At 43.5% G+C, this 22,598-nt stretch overlaps 1 protein-coding gene across 14 annotated transcripts in view; it reads right to left on the bottom strand.

Annotated features, from left to right (window-relative positions):
* The window catches only part of TOM1L2 (target of myb1 like 2 membrane trafficking protein), a 121,770-nt gene that overhangs the window by 72,796 nt on the left and 26,376 nt on the right, over nt 1–22,598 (bottom strand). The window contains exon 1 of one of the 14 annotated variants that reach the window (XM_036032867.1): nt 8,842–8,863. The exons of the other annotated variants lie outside the window; for them this stretch is intronic. Coding sequence (XP_035888760.1) covers nt 8,842–8,848 — 7 coding nt within the window. The 5' untranslated portion in view covers nt 8,849–8,863. Of the gene's footprint in view, nt 1–8,841; nt 8,864–22,598 lie in introns of those variants that run through there. 14 annotated transcript variants of the gene reach the window in all.

Here is a 22,598-nt window from a genome sequence, read left to right on the forward strand (position 1 = left end):
ATTTTGCATTTCAGTTGCATGTTTACCCTTCTTGAGATAGTAAAGCATAATACACCAAAAAAATGTTGTATTTTCTTCCATCTTCAATATTAAAATGGATGCACAAGAATTCACCGATTTTGTTTTTTTAAATGCACACTGATACGACAGCTGTCACAATACAATCTAACAAAATTGTTTCAAATGAAGTTAAAGACAACTAAGTACTACTAGAGCCATGGTACAAAAAAAAACTAAAGGAACTTTTTGGTCAACCCAATAAATTGTCAACTCAACAAAATAGCCATTATAATAAGTAATAATATAAGTAATTATAAGTACTTATATTAGCCATTAATGTAAGTAATTATATTAGTTATAGCCACTAATTGTAATTACACTTACAGTCTTTGTAAGGAATCATTATTAAGACATACAGAAACATTTTGTAATGATGTAAAGAAAACAAGACACAAAACTGTTTTTTAAAACAGGATGCATATGGATACTGTCTGGGAGAGAAATACCAAAAAAAGTGAAACAATCAATGTGTCAAAGTATTTGGCCTAGAGGCAAATACTTTAAAACATTTTTCTGAGGACTTCGGTCAAGATGGAGGCATAGGTAAAAACAGCTCACCTCCTTGTACAACCACAGCAAAAATTACCACTCAACTACAAATCACCTAAGGTGCTGCTGCATCCAACTTACCAGAGTGTTTTTCTGTAACAGGCCATACTACTAAGACAGGGAGTCAAAGCAGCTCTATCTAATACACAAAAACAAACAGGGAGGCTGCCAAAGTGAGGAGACAAAGAAACATGGCCCAAATGAAAGAACAAATCAAAAGTCCAGAAAAAGAACTAAACAAAATAGAGATAAGCTATCTAGCAGATGCAGAGTTCAAAACACAGGTAATTAGGATGCTCAAGGAACTCACTGAAGTCTTCAATAGCCTAAGAAAGACCCAGGCAGAAATGAAGGTTATACTAGGCGGAATAAAAAAAATATATACAGGGAACCAACAGTGGAGGGGATGAAGCTGAAAATCAAATCAATGATTTGGAACATAAGGAAGAAAGAAACATTCAATCAGAACAACAAAAAGGAAAAAGAATCCAAAAAACAAGTCTAGGCTAAGGAGTCTCAGGGACAACTTTCAATGTACTAGCTTTCAAATCATAGAGGTGCCAGAAGGAGAAGAGAAAGAATAAGAAATTGAAAAGTTATTTGAAAAAATAATGAAAGAAAACTTCCCTAATTTAGTGAAGGAAATAGACATACAAGTCCGAGAAACACAGAGTCCCAAACAAGATGGACCCAAAGAGGCCCACACCAAGACACAGCATAATTAAAATGCCAAAGGTTAAAAGATAAAGAGAGACTCTTAAAAGCAGCAAGAAAAAAAGCAGATAGTTATCTACAACGGAGTTCCTATAAGACTGTCAGCTGATTTCTCAAAAGAAACTTTACAAGCTAGAAAGGACTAGCAAGAAGTATTCAAAGTGACGAAAAGCAAGGACCTACAAACTAGGTTACTCTATCCAGCAAAGCTATGGTTTAGAATCTAAGGGCAGAGAAAGTGTTTCCCAGACAAGGTTAAGCTAAAGGAGTTCATCATCACCAAGCCATTATTACATGAAATGCTAAAGGGACTTACTTAAGAAGAAGTAGATCAAAACTATGAACATTAAAATGGCAATAAATTCACAACTATCAACAACTGAATCTAAAAAACAAACTAAGCAAACAACCAGAACAGGAACAGAATCATAGGTAAGGAGATCATTTGGAGGGTTATCAGCTGGGAAGGGGAAGGGGGAGAATGAGGGAAAAGATGCAGGGATTAAGAAGTACAAATTGGTAGGTACAGAATAGGCAGGGGGAGGTTAAGAATAGTATGGGAAATGGAGAAGCCAAAGAACTTATATGCATGACCCGTGGACAAGAACTAAGTGGGGGGGGGGATTGCCAGCGGGAAATGGGGTGCTGGGCAGAGGGGCACAAAGGGAATAAAATTGACACATGTGTAATAGCATAATCAATAAAATATATCAAAAATACATAAAAATATTTTATTATTGATTTATAAAGATGGAAAGGGGAAATTGTATTTTAAAAAAAGGCTAAAATGACAAACTTATACCCAAAACTAAAATCCAGTTATTTAATTCTTTCATCAAAAATAGGCACAGAGGATAAGGCTGTCCTGAACGTAAGTAAATCTTTTTGACTATGAAGACTATTTTTCCTAAGGATAAAAGCCCTCTAATCCCAATATCTTTGAAAAGGCATTTTCATCCTTACCTGGCTTCCCTATTAACTCCCCCTTGTCCTAGCGTGGATTACCCATGGTTCGTGTTTTTGCCACCTGGTAGGGCACCAAATCGAGAGCCAGTCTGGGCTGGGAGATGCAGACATTATGTGTGTAGGTGATCTGCATTCCAAAGCCAAATACAGCAGACTTCTGAATCACCTGGGAAACTACTCCTATCCCAAACATGGGAAAATCAGGAAAATCAATAGTGAGAGCAAACAGGGAGATTACATTTAAATTCAACCATGTTTAAATAGGAAGAAGAGACCCAACACAAACATGCATTCTTATTTGTACAATATTTAGAACTCACAGAGGTATCACACACAGATTGTATAACTTATTAATGACAATGTGACTTTAAATACTAGTTTTAGCTAGGTCACTCTGCCAACACCACCAAACCTTGCCAAGGCTAACATGAAAATAAGATGATCAAAATCCAGTTCCCATCAATGCTAGGCATTTTCCTAGCATCTTGAAATTTTTATTGTAGAAAAAGAAACATAGTATCTGCTGGGAACCACCCTGCCTGGGTTCAGAAGCTGTAACCGCCCCCCCCCCCCCCCATAATTAAGGCTGAGTAAGAAGGCCTTTGGACCATAAGCCACTAAGGAGACAAAGCTTATCTTCCTGGCAGGGGCGCAGGCCCCTGCTTGGCCCCAGGAGGATGACTGGTTAGCCAATGATGGGTAAGATTCCTCAAGGGAGGGGATGACCTAACACAGGCGCGGTCACAAAGGGGCCCTCAGGGAAGGACTTGGAATCCTCATTCTGTCTGCAAGAAGTCTCCTAATCTCTTGGCTGCCTTACCTCCCCCGCCTGATTTAAGCCTGAAACAATGCCTGGGCAGGAACAGGAGGTTCCCCAGGGCAATCAGGCCTAAGAAAGAATGCATAAAGTCCTGTGAAACCTGCTTTGCCAATACCCTCAATTTAAATGATCCAGGTCCAAGCATAAAATGAGTTTGTTTCCCAAAGTTTTATGGCCCTTTAGCTATCTGACCCTGACTCAGAATAAGCCCTCATAGTGCTTTGAATGTTATCTATTGTTCGATCATTACTGCCTGACAATGATTGAGCTTTATGTATATGTCCTGTATTCCCATGTAAATTAAACCCAATAAAAGGCCATTGAGGAATAGGCTCAAGACCCTTCTCCTTTGAGAGATCAGCCACCTTTCCTCCCCAAGCAAATCATGTCTTGGTAGACTTATTCTCATCCATGGCGGACGCAGGGACAGGGCTCTGTGGGCTGAGCTCCCCCGCCCCCCAGGATATCTATCTTGCTTCTTCAGCACTGAAGAAACAGCATCTTATTTTATTCTTCAATGGGGTGGAGTCCAAAGGGAGGAACCTGATGTTTTCCACACATCTCATCAACTCAAGCTAGTGAGGGGATATAGTGACACAGCCAGGTTTCCCAGAGAAAGTCTGGGTAATGGGTGGACCATACTCACCACCTCATGCAACACAGACCACATAGGGTAAGCAGCAGAGGCCCCTCTCCATCCTTCCCATTCTGAGGCCAGGAGAGCACTCTTCTCCATCAATGTCAGGTGAAACCTTCCCTAGAGAACCCACTGGTGCAAATAACCAGCCTCCTGAGACCGGCCACAGAGAACACGGGGAAATATTAAACTTTCAGTTAGATGACCAGATATTTTATTGTATTAGGGATTACGGTTAATTTTTTTAATGTGATAATGAAGCTGTGATTATACTTTTAAAACAATTCCTGCCCTGGCAAGGTGGCTCACTTATTGGAGTGGTGTCCTCAAACACCAAAAAGGTTGTGGATTTGATCCTGGCTCAGGTTGCATACAGGAGGCAACTGGTCGATGTCTCTCTGACATGGATGTTTTTCTCTCTCTCTCTCTCTCTCTTCCTTCCTTTCTCTATAAAATCAATAAACATACACTTAGGTGAGGATTAAAAATAACTTTTAAGAAAGATTACCTATTTTTGCAAGCCCTGAGAAAGAACACCAACTAAGAAGGGCTCCTGGTGGCTAACTGGGCTCAAATTTGTAAAAAAAACATGAGTCTAGCAGTCATTTCTACACAGGGCCTATCACGCAAACTGCACCTCACAGAGAAGCCTGCACTGAATTGCTGCCTGTACTGTTTTTGCCATTGAGCCAGTCCTTATAAAGGGGTTCCTAGAATCCTATTTCAACCAATAAGACTGAGGCTTTCCCCATCCAATAGGAGCTGCAGAGCTCCAAACAACCAGAGTGGCTCTATTCTGACCAGTCAGGGCAGTGCCTTTTGGGCCAATCAAACTGTGGGAATTTGGAGCCCTCATTTGCATGAGGACAGGCCAATCAGGGCCCAGGGGCAGGAACTTCTATGCATATAAACCAGGTCCCCTGTGGCTAGGGGAACACATGGACCCTTCCCACTGGAGGCTGCAGACTGCATTTCCCCCAGCAGAGCAGACTGGCTGAGCAGCAGGAGAGCAGCTGCCTCACAGTTGCCCTGCACAGTGGAGCTGTTTCGCACTGAATAAAGTTCCCTTCTTAACCTTACCCTGAGTTGAACTGGTACCAATGACCACTGGTTGACATACTTTAGAAATACACACATGGGTATTTACAGATGAGATTACATGATGTCTGGGATTTACTAAAAAATAATCCAGGACAGAAAAAGTGCATGGGCCTTTAGATGAACTAAACTGCCATGAGTTAATAATTGTTGGAACTTGCTGATAAATACATGGGAGTTCATTATAATAGTTCTCCTTTTATGTATGTTTGAAATTTTCCATAATAAAAGTAATTCAATTGGAAAGGCATAAAACCATTCATAACTTTGACCCAGCAAATATACCCCTAAGGAAATGAGCCTAGGAAGAGGGAGAGAGCTGATTTTGCAAAGATATGTAATTGAGAAAAACTCTTGTTACTCCCAACAGATGAGAGATGGCTAAGCAACAAGGGCATACCAATAAGGCAGAAAAAAAAATGCTACACAGCTTTTTAAAATGATAAATACTTTAGCCAGGTTGCTAAGGGAATTGGTATAGTAATGCCAAGTGAAAAACACACAGCATAAAATATTATGTGCGTAACAACCACAAGGTAAAAATGCATGCTCACATAATGAACGAGTCAAAGAGAACACAGGAGGCTGCATCCTTCCTTTGACTCTGAGCTCCACTGTGTCTTCTCAGTGAGGCCCTGACCACCCCTCGTGTGCCAGCGTACACTGGCTGAATTAACTATGCTCTTCTGGGAACCACCACCCTTGCTTGCCGATTCCCCCAAAACCCCTAACTCCCATAATGGCTCTTCGTAACCTGCCTTCTCTGATAGACAAAAATTCTACAGCACATAGTGGGTACTCAACAAATGCTTGTCAAATTGAATAGAATATAAAGAGCTGTTCGGGAAAGCCATTAGGGAAAAGACATTCTTCAGCGATTACTGGAGAACATGCTTCCATTTCAGATTCACCAAAGTGCTTTTGTGTCCATACACTTGGGAAAAAGAGAGCAAGGCAAAACAAAATCAAGTGACTCAAGCCCCGACCACAGAGAAAAATCTGTTTTATGAGGTTGTCCTAGTCTCATTGCTATAGTTTCTAATACCCAGCCTAAAGGTATTTCCCAAGACCAGCTTGGAGAATGGGCCTTTCCTCTGCCACTTGAAAGGGGAACATTGCATGGCTGCTCTCAGTGGCTGGCACAGCGGGGAAGAGCAGGAGCACGGCCTGGCCAGGTGGCTCAGATTCATCCCAATACACTAAGGTTGAGGGTTCAATCTCCAGTCAGGGCACATAAGAAGAATCCAATGAATGCATAAATAGGTGGGACAACAAATGGATGTCTCTCTCTTGCTCTCAAATCAGTAAATAAAAATTTTAAATTAAAAAAAAAAAGAGCAAGAGCACAGCCGGAAATCATAAAAAAAGCCTTAGCCACTCAGCAGCTACAGGCCGAGAGGACAGGAACTCCCTGGAGACTGCACCTGAGTGTAAAGGGCTTCTGCAGGTGGCTGCACACACAGTGCCACTGCCCTCCAGCGCTGCTCTCCCACCCTGGAGGTCTGGATGTCTCTGCATCCCTTCTTTTAGAGTTGCTTTGAGCAGCAGGCTGTGGGGGAAGTGGTTTGACATGGACATTCGAGAATGTCTGGAAGAAGGCTATGGAAAGTCATGTTTTTAGAGTAGCTGTTAACTCTTTTTGGATAAACTGTTAAAGGAAGAATATATTTCCTTTGAGAATCTGGTAAGACCTTTCCAGAAATGTGCACAGACTTTCAATAGGTTCTTCGTGAACCCCGGACCCCAGTCAGATCCACTCTTTGCCCTAGGGCATTTCAGGTGCTTTAACTGCCACTCTTAATAAGAACACTTTAAAAACATAAACACAACAGGAATTTTCACAGCAGCAAGGCAGTCCCTACAGATAGGGATGCACAGCAGCTCTCTAGGGAGGGCACTGTGACTTCCTGAAGACTGCCCGCAGAGATGCACAGAGCCTAGGCCTGAACACACAGGAGGAGGCGAGAGTACCCCGGCTAAATCCCTCCCCTCAGGATCTTCAGAAACAAGACCCCCAAGCTTGATGTCCTCAAGGCCATCAGACAAGGAGACGGCCTCTTCTTGTTGGTCTGACATGCTGACACTCTACTCACTATGAAGAACCATTTTACTGAGGGTTTCCTTAAATTTACTCCAGGAAAGTAGGGTATGGAGAATTGCTAACACACAAATGTTAGTCCACTCTCCTGGTAAGAGTCAAAAACCTGGTGGTCCTAGAGAATGGCCAAATCAGAGAGTACTGTGAAAATTAAAGAAAAGGTGGTCTAGGCATGCCATGGAACTGACTTCAAACCCGTCAGGGCCAGGATAGCTGTGGAGAGCCCCATGGTAGACACACACCTGGCAGCCCCCTCCAGATACTCTGCAGCTCCAGGGGTTGCCAGAGACTAATTCCATCCCCTGCCCAAGAGATAAAATGCCCTTCCCAGAAGCCTGTTGCAAACAGTCCATCAATATGTTAAGAAAGCTTTGATTATATCACTGCCCTGTTTCAGTCCCTTTCTGTCTCTGTCTATGATAGTGCAAGAGTCCAAGTTTCTTCTTACCAACCATATTGAAAAGATATATCCTATTTACTTCCAAATGAATTTATAAAAGTTTTTTAATAATTTGTACCCAAGACAAATAAAAGATTAGAAACCATATGAAATAAATGGTGAAATTATTTTACCAAGAATCAGAGAGATAAGACAGTACATTGAGACATTAATCTAGCCTGGGCTTCCTGGTAGCCTTGGCAAAAAGAGAAAGACAATGAGATTCACAGTCCTCACTTTCTAATTAAAGGCAGAACAAAAGGCATTGCACTAGAAGGGGAAGCATTTTTTTTCTTGACACTAAGTTTTCAGATTAATTTATTGCAATCATTCTTATATTAAGGAATAATGAACAGCACAATATATAACATCTTCAAAGGAGTTTTACAATAGTACAAAATGTTCTTCCTGTAACTTAGCCTGGTATTGAGTACCCTTCAGAATGTTTCAGTTACTTCTCCAGCTTCATTTCCTTCTTCCTGTCCCTCCCCATCCTTACAAGGAAAAACACGTTTTAATCAACCAGGCTGTTCATTATTCCCAGAAATACCCCCACCTTCTCCAACTTAGTTTTAATCACCCAAAACTCTTTAAATCTTGCCTCTTCTACAAAGATTTCCCCAATTCTCCCAGTCAAAAGTGGTCTCCTCTAACCACCCTTCCCACACTGCCCCCCATACAGGGCAGAGCACCATGGGAGGCGACATCATGCAGAGGCAATACTCGGGGTCTGACCAGAGCTCACACTTGATTCTGTTGTTTACTGGCTGTGTGACCCTGAGCAAGGAAGTAAACCTCTCTGACCCTTGGTGTCTACATCAATAGAATGGAATAATAATACCGATACCTCGCAAAGCTTCTATAGGAATTAAATGAACATCTATAAAGGCCTGGCACATAACAGCCCTCACAAGAAGTAGGGGTGGGATAGGTGCTACTGTAGAGACTTGAATATCTGCTTTCTCTCCCCGACCTGAAAAGGAGCTCCTTGAAGGCAACAGAGTGAATTATTTCCCAGAATGCTTCACACATAACAGAGTGATGTCTGAAAGGCTGACTGGTGTGTGAGACTGAGGCCGGAACACAAAGCCATGCTTTATTCACACAAGGATGCCAGCCCCTTGAGGGTCTCAAGTACACTGACCTCCTGTTTCACACAGTAAAAATGCTCTTCCCCATCAAAAAATCTTTGTTAGCATACAGGTCTCCAAATAACCCATGTGAAATGCCTGAGCTGGCTGTCTTACCCAAAGATCCTATTCCAGGCAAGCTAGCATGTATTTAGTTGTCATGAATCCATAGCACTGACCAATGCCTTGATGAACTACAGATAAATTCTATCAGCCCTGGATGGCTAATTTGGTATAACATGGATACTACGAGTTCTAATAACTCACAGGAGACTACTCCAGCACTTACAAGCTATATGTCTTCCACACTCATGAAACAGCCATAATTACCTTTCATGGGTGAGATGTTCTAGTAATTCTTAAATGACTTAACCCTAGAAAGTCAAGGGAAAAACTAATTTCAAAGAATTTTTGTTTCAAAGGCAGAAAACAAGATCAAAACGTTATGAGCCCACTTTTTAACCAATATGTCAGAAATCACACTTCACCTCCTGGGGACATGCACACTGCAGCAATGCTGTCCCTAGACAGCAGTGGGAAACTGTGTCAAAAACAGTTTCGAGTCCTCTGTTCTACAGCTCTCTTCAAGAGTGCGACTGCGTTGCGGAAGGAAAAGCCAGCCCTCCCTGAGGTAGGATGGTAGGGTAGGGATGTACTTTGGAACCAAGCAGTAGTGGATGCAGATCTCACTTAAAAAGGACTGAGTAACATTGTTTAACCTCCTTGGGCCTCATTATTCTCATATATATATATATGAGAATATAAATATAATATTTTATAAATATAATATTTATATATAATATATTTTATATTTTATAATATATAAAATGAGAATAGAAACGATCCTCACATTTCATTGTGCATCAGAATCATTTGGACAGCCAGCCACTCAAGGACCACATGTAGGACCCAGGTCTTGACTTTTTGCTCTGCATCCCCGCCTGTGGCTTCCTGCCTGACAGCAGCTGTGCTCCAACAGACAGAGGCATGAAAGAGGCAGGAAGAGGCACAAGGGCCAAAGGGTTTGCTGTTCCTGCAGGAAGGGGTGCGCTCCCTAGGGGCCTACGCCTCCATCTCACAGGCCAGAACTGTGTCCTGTGGTCATTCCCAGCTGCAAGGGATACTGCATAAGAGAACTTTTCAGCTGGGCACATAGACATCCCAAACAAAATCAAGGAGGAATGAGGCACAGGCATTGAATAGGAAATGAGCAACAGTTCACTACAATTACAGAAGTGCATGTCCCTTTTGACCCTCTCTCCCCCATACCCGTTAATCCGAGCCTCATGGGTATTTTCACCAAGCTCCTCAGCAGATTCTGATGCCCCCAGTCTCCAAGGTTTGAGGACCACCCACACACTTGCAATGCTCACACAGAGATTAGCTTTGGCTTCCAAGGTTTCAGCCTGGAGGAGCTGTCAGGGTTGTCCAGTCAATATTCACTCTCATCCTCTTTCCTTCCCCTACAGGTAAATCTAATCTCATCTGTCACAGCCACGTGTCAAGTGTGGCTTTGCCCAGCATATGGCACTGGGAAGTAGAAAACAATTGACTTATTTTAAAAAATTAAAGCCATCCTTCAGAAGATGATGATCTGCCACCTCTGACAATATTTAAAGAATGTGATTGGGTCCCCAAAACCTAAAGCCATGATGCCCTACCTGAGACGACAGCATCGCCCCAACAGTGGCCTGCTCCCCAGAGTGGTTTGCTTGCACTCTGTAGACACGTTTGGCTACTGGGTTTGGGGGAAACATGTGATAGTAGGCAAGTGCTCATCACACGTTAAGTGAAAAAATAAAAATAAAAATAGTACACATAGTTTTACATTAAAAAGTGTAGACTTATGCAAAAAAGAAAAGCCTCGAAAGCTAATTCCAATGTGGCAACAATGGTAAATCATAGTGAGAGTAATTATGTCCATTTTGGTTTTATTGGGAAGGGAAGGTAACTTTCCGCAATTTTCCAGAAAAAAATACACATTTCTTTTGGAACCAGTTTATGATTGTTAAAAAATTTGTCAACCTATACTGTCATCATGAGACACATAATAATTTTTGGAAGGCTTTTGGTGGGTCAGCTCATCCAACTCTACACCATGTCTATCTTTTTATCTGGCCTTTGTATAAAATTAAATGGCGATTTATGGTCAAGATGGAAGTGTAAATAAACACAGCTCACCTCTCTGCACAATCACATCAAAATTACAACTAAACTACACAACCATCACTCAGAACCTCCAGAAACTGAACTGAATGGAAGTCCTACAACTGTGGAATTAAAGAAGAAACCACATGGAGACTGGTAGGAGGGGTGAAGACATGAAATGTGCTGGTCCCATACCCATGTGTGGCGGATAAAAATCAGGAGAGGTATCTCAGCAGCAAGGGGTCCCAGTCCCACACCAGGCCCCCTAGTCCAGGGTTTCAGCAAGGAAGGTAAGCCCCCATAACTTCTGGCTCTGAAAACCACCAGGGAACAAGACTCTGGAAGACAGAAACTTCTGGAACCCAAGCAGTACCTCTTAAAGGGCCTGTGCATGGACTTTCTCAGACTCATTCCCTCTGAGCTCCAGTGCTGGGGCAGCAGATTGAAAGTCACCAAGAGACATACAGGGAGGAAATTAATTGTCTGGCATCATGGCGAGAGTTGGGAAGCAGCTTTCTCCCAGACAGAAGTGCTGGCAGGCACCATCGTTCCTTTTCTTTTTTCCTTTCTAAAGATTTTACTAATTTATTTTTAGAGAGAGGGGAAGGGAGAGAAAAAGAGAAGGAAAGAAACATCAATGTGTGGTTGCCTCTCAAGGCATCCCCTACTGGGAATCTGGCCTGCAACCCAGGCATGTGCCCTGATGGGGAGTCAAACTGGCAACCCCTTGGTTTGCAGGCCTGAGTTCAATCCATCGAGCCATACCAGCCAGGGCCGACTGCTCCTTTTCTGAGCCCACCACCCACAGAGCTGGCAGGAAGGCACCATATCTGAGACTCCATCAACCTGAATCACACTGTTTGCCCCACCCTGCTGATTTACTGAGGCCCTGCCTCACCCAACTTTCGGGCCCACCCAACCTGTTTCCAATGGCTTTTCCATAACAATGGTTTGTCTTGGCTCATACTTCAGATTTTCCTAAATTCTCTCAAACAAGTAGCATCTAGCCTCAGGGAGCTCCATACCTCTTGCTCAGTAGCCCCAGGCCCGGCACTAGCAGGAGGTGGCCTTGGTTCACAGCTTGGCTTCACCTGAGCACCTCCAAGGCCAGTGCAAGTAGCAGCCTTCTGCAGACCGCTTTGTAGCTTATGCTGGGTGGCCCTGAACAGAACACAGGCAGTGGCTGACCTTAGACATGACAACAGCAATCAAGGCTTAACCACAAGAGGAGTATGTACATAGCCCACATCGTGGGTGCACCTTGAGTACCCAGCTTAGGTGATAGGGGAGCCTGTGCCACTGGACCCTACAGGACACCTACTATATTAGGCCACTCTACCAAGCCTGAGAGACGTCACAGCTATACCTAATACATAGAAACAAACACAGGGAGGCTGCCAAAATGAGAAGACAAAGAATCATGACCCAAATGGAAAAACAGAACAAAACTCCAAAAAAAAAAAAAAAGAACTAAACAAAATGGAGATAAGCAAACTACTAGATGCAGAGTTCAAAACACTAGTTATAAGGATGTTCAATGAACTTAGCAAGAACCTCAACAACATAAAAAAGATCCAGTAAGAAACAAAGAATACACAAACAGAAATAAAGAACAATTTACAGGGAATCAACAGTACTATGGATAAAGCTGAGAATCACATCAGCAGTTTGGAATATAAGAAAGCAAAAAATACAACCAATCAGAACAGCAAAAAGGAAAAATAATCCAAAAAAATTAGGATAGTGTAAGGAGCCTCTGGGACAACTTCAAGGGTAACAACATTCACATCACGGGGGCACCTCAAGAAGAGAACAAGAAATGGAAAACCTATTTGAAAAAATAATGACAGAAAACTACCCTAACTTGCTGAAGGAAATAAGCATACAAATCCAGGAAGTGCAGAGAGTCCTAAATAAGATGAACCCAAAGAGGCCCATACCAAGACACATCATAATATGCCAAAGAAAGAGAGAGTCTGAAAAGCAGCAAGAGGAAAAAGCAGTTTTCTACCAAGGAGCTCCCATAAGACTATCAGTTGACTTCTGAAAAGAAACTTTGTAGGCTAGAAGGCATTGGCAAGAAATATTCCAAGTTACGAAAAGCAAGGACCTGCAACCAAGATGACTCTACTCAGCAAAACTAGCACTTAGAATGGAAGGGAAGATAAAGTGCTTCCCAGACATGTTAAAGCTAAAGGAGGTCCCTCCTTTATCACCCCCAAACCAATATTTATGAAAATGCTAAAGAGTCTTCTCTAAGAAGATCAAAATAAACAATATGAACAATAAAATGACAATAAATATCAACAATTGAATCTAGAAAACAAATAAACAAGCAGAACAGAAACAACATCATAGATACAGACAACATTTTGATGGCTGCCAGATGGAAGAGGGTCAGACGATGGGCAAAAAAGGTGAAGGGAGTAAGAAGTACAGATTGGTAGTTACAGAACAGTCATGGGGATGTAGAGTACAGCAGAGGGAAGAAAGTAGCCAAAGAACATATATGCATGATCCATGCACAGGGACAATGGTGAGGAGGTAGCCAGAGGGAGTGGAGCAAGGGGCTGGGGGGATTGAGATAATTGTTATAGCATAAACAATAAAATATAATTTAAAATAAATAAATAGAATTAAGTGGCAACTAAGGAGGACTTCCATCAAAGCAGGGGTGTGACGGTGGGCAGGGCACCAGTCAAGGCTTCCAGCTACAATGGTAGCATTTTGACAATCTGAAACCATCCAGATTTAACAAGGAAAACACTCCCAAATGAAACACAGACTCAAGGTCCTTGTGATTTCCTAATTAAGAAGCTGCAAAAAGAAATGGAGGTCATCCCTCAGTTATCAGCCACATTCAGCCACCCTGCACACCACCCTGCACTCAGGGTACCATATGCACTGCATGCAAAGTTGGCCACCCTCAGAAGGGACCAAAATGCACAGGACCCTGCAGCATGGCAAACAGCCAACTATTAAGTAAACTTTTTCCAACCAGGGTACATTTTGGGCAAATCCCTGCCTGCACTTTCCTCAGGAAGCCTTTGTGGCTATTAAACAAGTGAGTTAATAAATATATTAACAAGCAAGATCTACAAAGTGGATACTATTAACTTTGGGGAGGCAGCTGAAGCGGGGATCAGGTCTAGGGAGGTAACTTCATACCTAAGACTCTATGCTCTCTTCATCTTTTCAACTCTAGCAAATGCTTATGGTCTGCTGGCATTAACAGCCATGGTGGGCTCTAAACCAAAGCAGCCCTGGGTCAAGATGGCAGAGTAGGTAAATGCTGTGCTCCCCTTCTCTCACGGTAACAGGGTTTCAGCCAAGGTCCTCCAAATGAAGAATTTGTAACAGGGTCCAGAACTCTGGGTGTCCCAGAATCCACTCCCACAAGTCTGGCTGGGGGATGGAATCCACGGAGCAGAGCCAATGAGAGCTATTGTGCATATCAATAACAGCAGGATAGCTTCATACCTGATATGCAAAAATGGCTATTTTGCATATCAACAAGTCTAGCTAGAGAGATGGGAGTGATTTTGACCCATAAAGTAACTGGGAGGCAACTCCCCCTGGTTACAGCATGCCTGCGTGAGAACTTGGAGATGGTTTGCTCCACACCATGAGGCCACAACTGCCCAGACTAACTATGTTATGGCAGCCAAGAAAGGCAAAGAATACAGGAGTGCTAGCAGGTGTACCCAACTGTGGGAGGAGTCAGAAATGGGGTTATGGAGAAAGATTCACGCTGGGCTTTAAACCCAGGCACAGCAGCCATGTTGAAGCTGAACCATGTGGTTTTGGGAATAGAGAGGCGGCTCCCTTGACCACACAGTTTATGAAGCAGGAAAGCAAGATGTAGCAGCCACGCAGAGCTCTCTCTTAGCGCTTTTAGAGAATGCAGAGAGACAATGTAGGACTAGACGGAAGGACAATGCAAGACCACACAGGATGAAAAGGGGTGAAAGGACTCTCACTGGTGGGCCATGAGAAGCTGCTATGTGGTTCGGGATTAAGAATTGGAGATTGCAGCAGTGATACAGCTAATGGTGCTGGTGACTGTGGGAGACCTGCTCAGCCGAGCAGGATTACTGGGAGGAACTGGAGATATGGCTGAGCTATGGACTTTTATTTCTTTTCCTGAGATAAGCCTGACTGGGCAAGGGGGAGGGTGGGGGGAGGCAGGACTGTGTGTGTTTGTGGATGTTTTAAGGGACTTTGAGGTTTTTAATGGCAACATTCTGCCATTACTCTCAACCTGTATAACTTTTGAATAAACAGTTCCATTCCTTTTCACCAAACTCTGGCACTGAGAGCCATAATTCCTAACACCTGGGTGTGGTCAAAGACAAACCTAGGACAGAGGGGCCCCAGGGAAAGAGGCCTGTTTAAGTGACAGTATCTTGGGCACACTCCCCACGTTTCCTTTCTGTAACACCACCACCACATCAAAATTCCAACTAAATTACAGAACCACCACCAGAAGACTAGCTGAACAGAACTCCTATAACTAATGATATAAAGAAGAAGCCACATCAAGACTGATAGGAAGGGTAGGGACCCCAAAACAGGCTGGTCCCATACCCACAGTGTGGCAATTAAGAATCAAGAGGGATATGCCAGCTTCAGAGGCTCCCCCCTAAGGAGCAAGAGGTCTCAGTTCCACACCAGGCTCCCTAGCCTGGAGCACCAGTGCCAAGGAGTCCTCACAACATCTGGCTGTGAAAAGCAGCAAGGACTCCATTCAGCTGAGACTGAGGGCTGCTACAGACTCAGACATCCTCTTAAAGGGCCTAGCACAGACTCACTCATTCACAAACACTTGCCGTACGTTTCAGAGAAGGGTGGCTGCTTGAAAAGTGCCAGGGACATATGTGGAAGAACTAAATTGGATGGCTGGAGGGGCAGCTGTCTCCTGAGCTAAAGTGCCTACAGGTGCCACTGTTCCTTTGTTGAGTTCTACCCCCACACAGCCTGACACCAACTCTGAGTCTCCATCAGCCTGGCTAACACCACCCTCACCTCACCCTGGTGATTCTCTTGGTCCCCATCCCACAACATTCACACACCCAGCCTGAACTTCCTTCAGTCTAGTCCCAAATGGCTGCTTGAGCCTAGGCTGTTGACTTTCCTAAAATCCTCAAACAGTGGCGGGCCTCAGTGGGCTCTGTACTTCTTGCTAAATGGCCCCAAGCCTGGCACTAGCAGCAGCTAGGGCTTGGTTCACAGCATAGCCACTCCCAGGTGCCTCCAAGCTCAGCACAGACACCTCCCAACGATAGATCACTTTCTAGCTCCTACCAGGGGACCCCAGGCTGGACACAGGCAATGGCTGACCTTGGCCTGAACCAAAGTCCCTCCCAGGAGGCCCAAACCAGCACACCTGTGCTCAGATTCAGACCACACAACAGCACCACCCAATTAGTGCCACAAATGACAGACCCAAAGGGTGGAACTGGCAGGCACTAGAGTCCCACTAAGCTAGTCCCACTCTGTGGGTCTGCCCCTGCACAAGACCTTGTCTGCTGTAGTCACGACCAGTGCTCACGTCCAATCAGCCTGAGGGTCAATCCCACCCACTGATGTGCCAACACCGGTCAAGACTCAAGTACAACAGGACTGTACACACAATGTACAAGGGACATCCCTGGAGCACCCAGCTCAGGTGAACAGGGAGACTGCAGCACTGGGTCCCCAAAGGACACCTATATAAGTATAAGGCCACTCTGTCAAGACAAACGATGTAGCAGCTCTACCTAATACACAGAAACAAACACAGAAAAGCAGCCAAAATGAGGGGACTAAAAACATGTCCCAAATGAAAGAACAAGACTCCAGAAAAAGAGCTAAACAAAATAGAGACAAGTAATCTACCAAACGCAGAGTTCAAAACACTGGTTATAAAGATGCTCAATGAACTTAGGGGAAGTACAGATGATCTCAGTGAGAACTTCCACAAAGAAATAGGAAACAAAAAAGAACCTGTCAGAAATGAAGAATACAATAACTGGAATGAAGAATACATTAGATGGAATCAACAGCAAATTAGATGATACAGAGGGTCAAATTAGTGATTTGAAAGACAAGGTATCAGAAAATGCTCAATCTGAATCTGCAAAAAGAAAACAGAATTTTTTTTTCTAGAGAGAGGGGAAAGGAAGGAGAAAGAGAGGGAAAGAAACATCAATGTGTGGTTGCCTCTTGTGTACCCTCTACTGGGGGCCTGGTCCACAACCCAGGCTTGTGCCCTGACTGGGAATCGAACTAGCAACTCTTTGGTTTGCAGGCCAGCACTCAATCCACTGAGCCACACCAGCCAAGGCAGAAAAAATAATTTTAAATCAGGATAGTTTAAAGGACATCTGGGACAACATCAAGCATAACAACATTCACATATTAGGGTTACTAGAAGGAGGAGTAAGAGAACAAGGGATTGAGAACCTATTTGAAGAACTAATAAAAGAAAACTTCTATAGCATGGTGAAGGAAACAGACATACAAATCCAGGAAGTGCAGAGCATCCCAAACAAAATGAACCCAAAGAGGACCACTCCAAGACACATTATAATTAAAACACCAAAGGTTAAAGACAAAGAGAGAATTGTAATAGCAGCAAGAGAAAAGCAGTTAGTTACCTACAAGGGAGCTCTCAAAAGACTGTCAGCTGATTTTTCAACAGACTTTGCAGGACAGAAGGGACTAGCATAAAATACTCAAAGTGATGAAAAGCAAGGACCTACAACCAAGATTAGTCTACCTAATAAAACTATCTTTTAGAATGGAAGGAGAGATAAAGACATTTCCAGACAATAAAAAGCTAAAGGAGTTCATCACCACCTAACTAGGATTATAGGAAATGTTAAAGTCTTCTTTAAAAAGGAGGAAAAAATCAAAACTATGAATAAGAAAATACCACAAAGAAAAAAGTTCTGACAAAGGCAAACACATAATAAAAGCAGTGTATCAACCAACACTAAAGCTAGTACAAAGGTTAAAAGGGCAAAAGTAATTACAACAGTAAATCAAAGGAGACACACAGATACACACACACAAAAGGAAAAAATAATGACAAAAACATAAACATAGAGGGGGTGAGTAAAAGTGGTAGTGATTTTAGAATGGTAGTAATTTTTTATTGATATACAAGCAATTAAGAGAAAGGAATCCAAACACGGTTACCAATAACATCTAAGACAGGAATGTCAAACTCATTTTCACTGGGGGCCACATCAGCCTGGCAGTGCTTTCAAAGGGCCAAATGTAATTTCATTTCTTTAATAGTTGAGGAGTAGTTACATTTATACAGTCCTAAAATTATTTCGGCTCTTTGAAGCCTACTGCGAGGCTGATGTGGCCCTCAGTGAAAATTAATTTGACACCCCTGATAAGAGAAGCAAGAATTCATTAAGTAGTAGTAATTCTCATTGAAGCCTTTTCTGTGCCCAGTCCTAAGCCAGGCATCATGAGGAACAGGCCCTCAAGGAGGTTGAATCCCAGCCAGGAGACCATTGCACGGCCCCTAAAGAATCAATGGGTCCAGGCAATGGCTGTGAATGTCACAAACAGGAAGACAACTAGACATGATGTCCCTCGGAGAGATATCACCTCTAAAGTCATCTTGTCCAGAAAGTAAAGGTGAACTTGATCAGACCACAAACCCAACTTCCAATTTATATGAACTATAGAGAACAGAGGAACATGTGAACGTGTTAAATGACATCATGGTGATACAATCAGCAAAATCTAGTTTATGGGAAACTGTACTTGAGAAATGACCTTGTTTCTCCAGCAAATAAACTGCAATGAAATAAATATGGAGGAGAAGCCTATAGATTGAAAGACACATAAGGGAAATATCAACTGATTTGTAATGTTGGACCTTATTAGATCCTATTCAAATGAACAAAACCCTAAAAATATATAATATTATGAGACAACTAGAAATTTAATACTAACTGAATACATACTATTAGGGACTTACTGATGATTTTTTTAAGTATAATAATATTATAGTTGTTTTTTAAAGAGTTCATTTTCTATTAGATATACACACTGAAATATTTGGCTGAAAAAATATGATTTGGGGAATTTACTTCAAAATAAGGAGCAGGTAGAGATACTGACAAAATGTAATAGGTCATGAGTTGATAATTGTTGAAGATACATAAAGGGTAAGTGGAGGTTCATTATAGTATTTTCTCTATTTTTTGTATATGTTTAAAATTTTCCCTAACATAAAATTTAAAAAAGTAAACCCAGATTTAAAGACTGACATATTCAATATTCTCAGAGAAAAGTTAAAGTAAAAGCTATAGGGCATAGATTGTAAGTGTAACAGACGTTTAGGTGAGAGAGGTATTCAGACTCAATAAACATTTATTGAACGCCTACCCAGCAGTGTGATCTCTGCACCTCAAGTTCCTGTATAAAATGCGGATGTTAAGAAGTCTGCTTCATCTGGTTGTTACTAAGAGGAGATAAGCTTATACATAGCAAGCATTTAGAATAGTGTCTGGCCTGAAGCAAAGGTACTCAATAAGTGGTAGCTTTAAACAACTGTATACATTGTATAGTTGAGCAAACTGAGGCTCAGAAAAGTAAGGTAGCTTATTCAAAAGGCCTTGCTATCAGAAGAAGTGGAGCCTGAATTTCAGAAGCAGTCCTCTGCCTTAGGTGGAGTTCTAGGACAGGCCATGGGCATGGGAGCCCTGGGACTACTGGAGAGCAAGGAGAATGAAGGCTTAGGGAAGAAATGAGCTGTGGCCCTTTGAACCAAGAATAGGAGTAAGGTAAGGCAGAAAGGAGTAAGGAAGAATACCATTCAAGACCCTCAGAAATGCCATTCCAAGGAAGTTCAGGGTCCTTTCTTCTAATTAAAGACTGGTCTCCACAGCTGCCATTGGGGTGACCTCACTAATTCAAATGAAGAGCCACAGGGTTTCAGAGGGAACAATTTCAACTCTGCTTTCCATAATAAGGATTCTGGATGACCACCCAAAGCTTTAGTTAGTTATGTTTGTGGGTCAGTCTCATGAATTATTTTTTTGTCTCGATCCCAAGAAAGCCAGGCTATCCTCCCAGCAAGTAGGTGATGGGTTTTGCATTCCCACACAAAAGCGAGACATTTTCACAGAGTTTGCAAATCAGACCTGTGAGATCAGTATCACTGGGATGCTCAACCTCCCCCTAAAATCTATTCTAGTGTTTTATTTAGAGAAACTATGAAGATGGCTCTCCAGACACGATACCCAGAATACACCTACAGCAGCAGAGAAGACCATTTTTCCAGTCAAGAGTAGACAAAGGTCACCTCAGTAGAGGGCCCTCTAGATTTGCTGTCACTGCTCCCATCAGTGCTTGATGAGCACCTTGGGCCTGGGAAGCTATGGTCCCTGGAATTCCTGTTCCAACCTGGCGATTCTGAGGTACACGTGGCAGAGGGGACACTGCCGATGAGTATGTTCCAGAGGCCTTTTGTGGCACATCAAGAAGAAGACTGGTCCTGGCCTACACCTGCCATTCAAATCCTTGCTCTGTCCTTCAGTGGCCACAGGCAATCGACTTGGCTTCCTTGTTTACAAAGAATGGTGACAGAGAAGCTCACTGTACTGTGAAAACTGAGCGTGTGAGAAGCTAGACAAAGGGTGGACTACATATATGGCTATGCTGAGTCCCACTAAGCCAGAACCAGAGCAGACTTTCAGAAAAGGGATTCTGAGGGTCTCTAACCCATCTGTACCACGGATGGTATGGAACAATATAACTGGCCAGGCAGTGAGTCGGTCAGGCCTGCATTTGATTGCCGGCTCTGCCACATCACCTTCGAATTTCCCCTAGTCCTAGCAAAGTAAGCTCTGACCCACCCATTCACTATCTTGGCTGACTGAAAACCAAAAATCCACAGGTAACCTATGAACCTCGTTTTGTTTTAGAGTTTCTGCCTCTTTACATTAAAATGAAGCAAGCACAAAATGGCTGAAGTGAACTTTTTAAGTCTGAATTTTCTTCCTCATCCTGTTTTCTTTACTTCTCTCCTTGCAGGTGCTTATGATCACTAAGAAGCCCCTAAAAACAGAAGCAGGAAGAAGGCAGGAGATCTGGGCAGAAGAGCCTAGGGAAAGTCTGCAACACAATCATCAGCTTCTACAAAACCTGGCCGGATTAAAACATCAGACAGAGTTAAGGACCACACTGGCTCAGTCTGCCTGACCTACGATCAGCATGTTCTTTTTCACAAGGCCACAGGGTGAGCTCTATACAGAACTGACTATGATGAAGGTGGGGCATTGGCAGCAGTCAGATCTGGGCTCAAACTCCTGGCTCTGCAATTTATTCACCTCAAGGCCTTAGTCGAGTTACTTAATCTTGGGTTTGAGCCTTCATCATTTCATTAAAATGGGGATAGTAACTAACACTGTGGGATTGCTATGAGAATCAAAAATAATATAAATATTTAAAGAATGTTTATAATAAGAGCTACTGCTGATACATAGTGTCTCATTTAAACCTTAAAACCACCCTAAAGAGGGAGCTATTACTGCCCCCATTTTTAAAGATGAGGCCACTGACGTTCACACTGACTAATGGGCCCCTACAACGCAGGTGGTGAGTGTTGGACCTGAGGATGGGACCTTGGGTTCTTGGTGCCATTCCAGTGCACTGAGTGTGTGAAGAAAGGGTAGCCACTATGGTTCCGGCGAAGGCCTTCACAAGCCCTACTCACAGCAGCTCTGGGATAAGCGCATCTTCGTTCCCACTTCACGGGTCAGAAGGCTGGGGCGCAGCTAGTTTAGGCTGTTAGAGCTCAGTAAAAAGCCCCTATCTTTTAGAGACATATACTTCAGTATATTTATAAATAAAATTATCTGATGTCTGGAATATGCTTCAAAATACTGCAGGGCCAGGGCAGGGGTGGGGGGTGGGACAGGCAATGAGACGAAACAAGGTGGGGCTGGCCAGATGTTGAAGCTGAGCCATGGGCACAGAGAAGTTCGCCACACTGTTCTCCCAATTCTTGTTTATGTTTAAAATTTTGCATAATTAAAAGCAAAATTTAAAAAAATACCAACTTATCTCCTGGAGAATGCATAAGGTAGAGTGGGTCTTAAACTGAGGTGTGTTCTGCCCTCAACTTCTGAGTCCCCTCCGACCCACTGCGTTAAGGCATCCCTCCTCCTGCCCTGCCTCACCACCCAGCCTGGCCTGGCCTGGCCTGGCCCAGCCCTGCCTGGGAACTGGTAGCAATGCAGAGCCTGAAGTTCTACTCATCTAAGCTGGGGGCAGCAAGGCAGTCTGCGCCAAGCGTCCCCTGGTGGCAGCCCAGGCTGCTGGAGGACGCAGGGGAAGGGAGCACCTGCTGCCTGGAGTGGCTAGGACAGGCCTTAGGGAGGAAACAGGACCTCGGGGAGGAAACAGGACATGGGTATGAAGAGGGTGTGAAAGACAGGAAGGACACAAGAGTAAGAAAGAGATGAGGGGGGGAGGAGCGGTGAGTGCAGGTGCAGGGATCGGGCTACACAGGCTGGGCTCTGCCTCCTCAGCTCCCTTTGGGGGTGTCTCTGCAGCCCCCACTGGTGTGGCTTCCACCAGTTTCCTTCCCCAAACCTTCCCTTCACCCTGCCCCAGCATGACCTTCCCCAAACAGAACTCTGATCACATCTTCCCTGCCCCCTCCAGTGCATGAAAAACCTTCGAGTTCCCCAATTAATTCCAGGTAATGTCTACACTCCTCAACCTGATACTCAGGGTGACTGTCACTAACCAGCCCTCACTGCCACTTTCTCCCTTGCCGGGTCCCCACACAGATACCCAAAGCTTGCAGTCTAGCTGCATTACACACCTGGGTACCTTTTCTCTAATGGTCTCTCTTCTTAGCATGACTCTGCCTCCCGATAAAGTCCTGTAGGATGAGCTCAGATATCACCTGCTCACTCTGC

The sequence above is a fragment of the Phyllostomus discolor genome, chromosome 8 (assembly GCF_004126475.2).
Source record: "Phyllostomus discolor isolate MPI-MPIP mPhyDis1 chromosome 8, mPhyDis1.pri.v3, whole genome shotgun sequence".
Lineage (NCBI taxonomy): Eukaryota > Metazoa > Chordata > Mammalia > Chiroptera > Phyllostomidae > Phyllostomus > Phyllostomus discolor.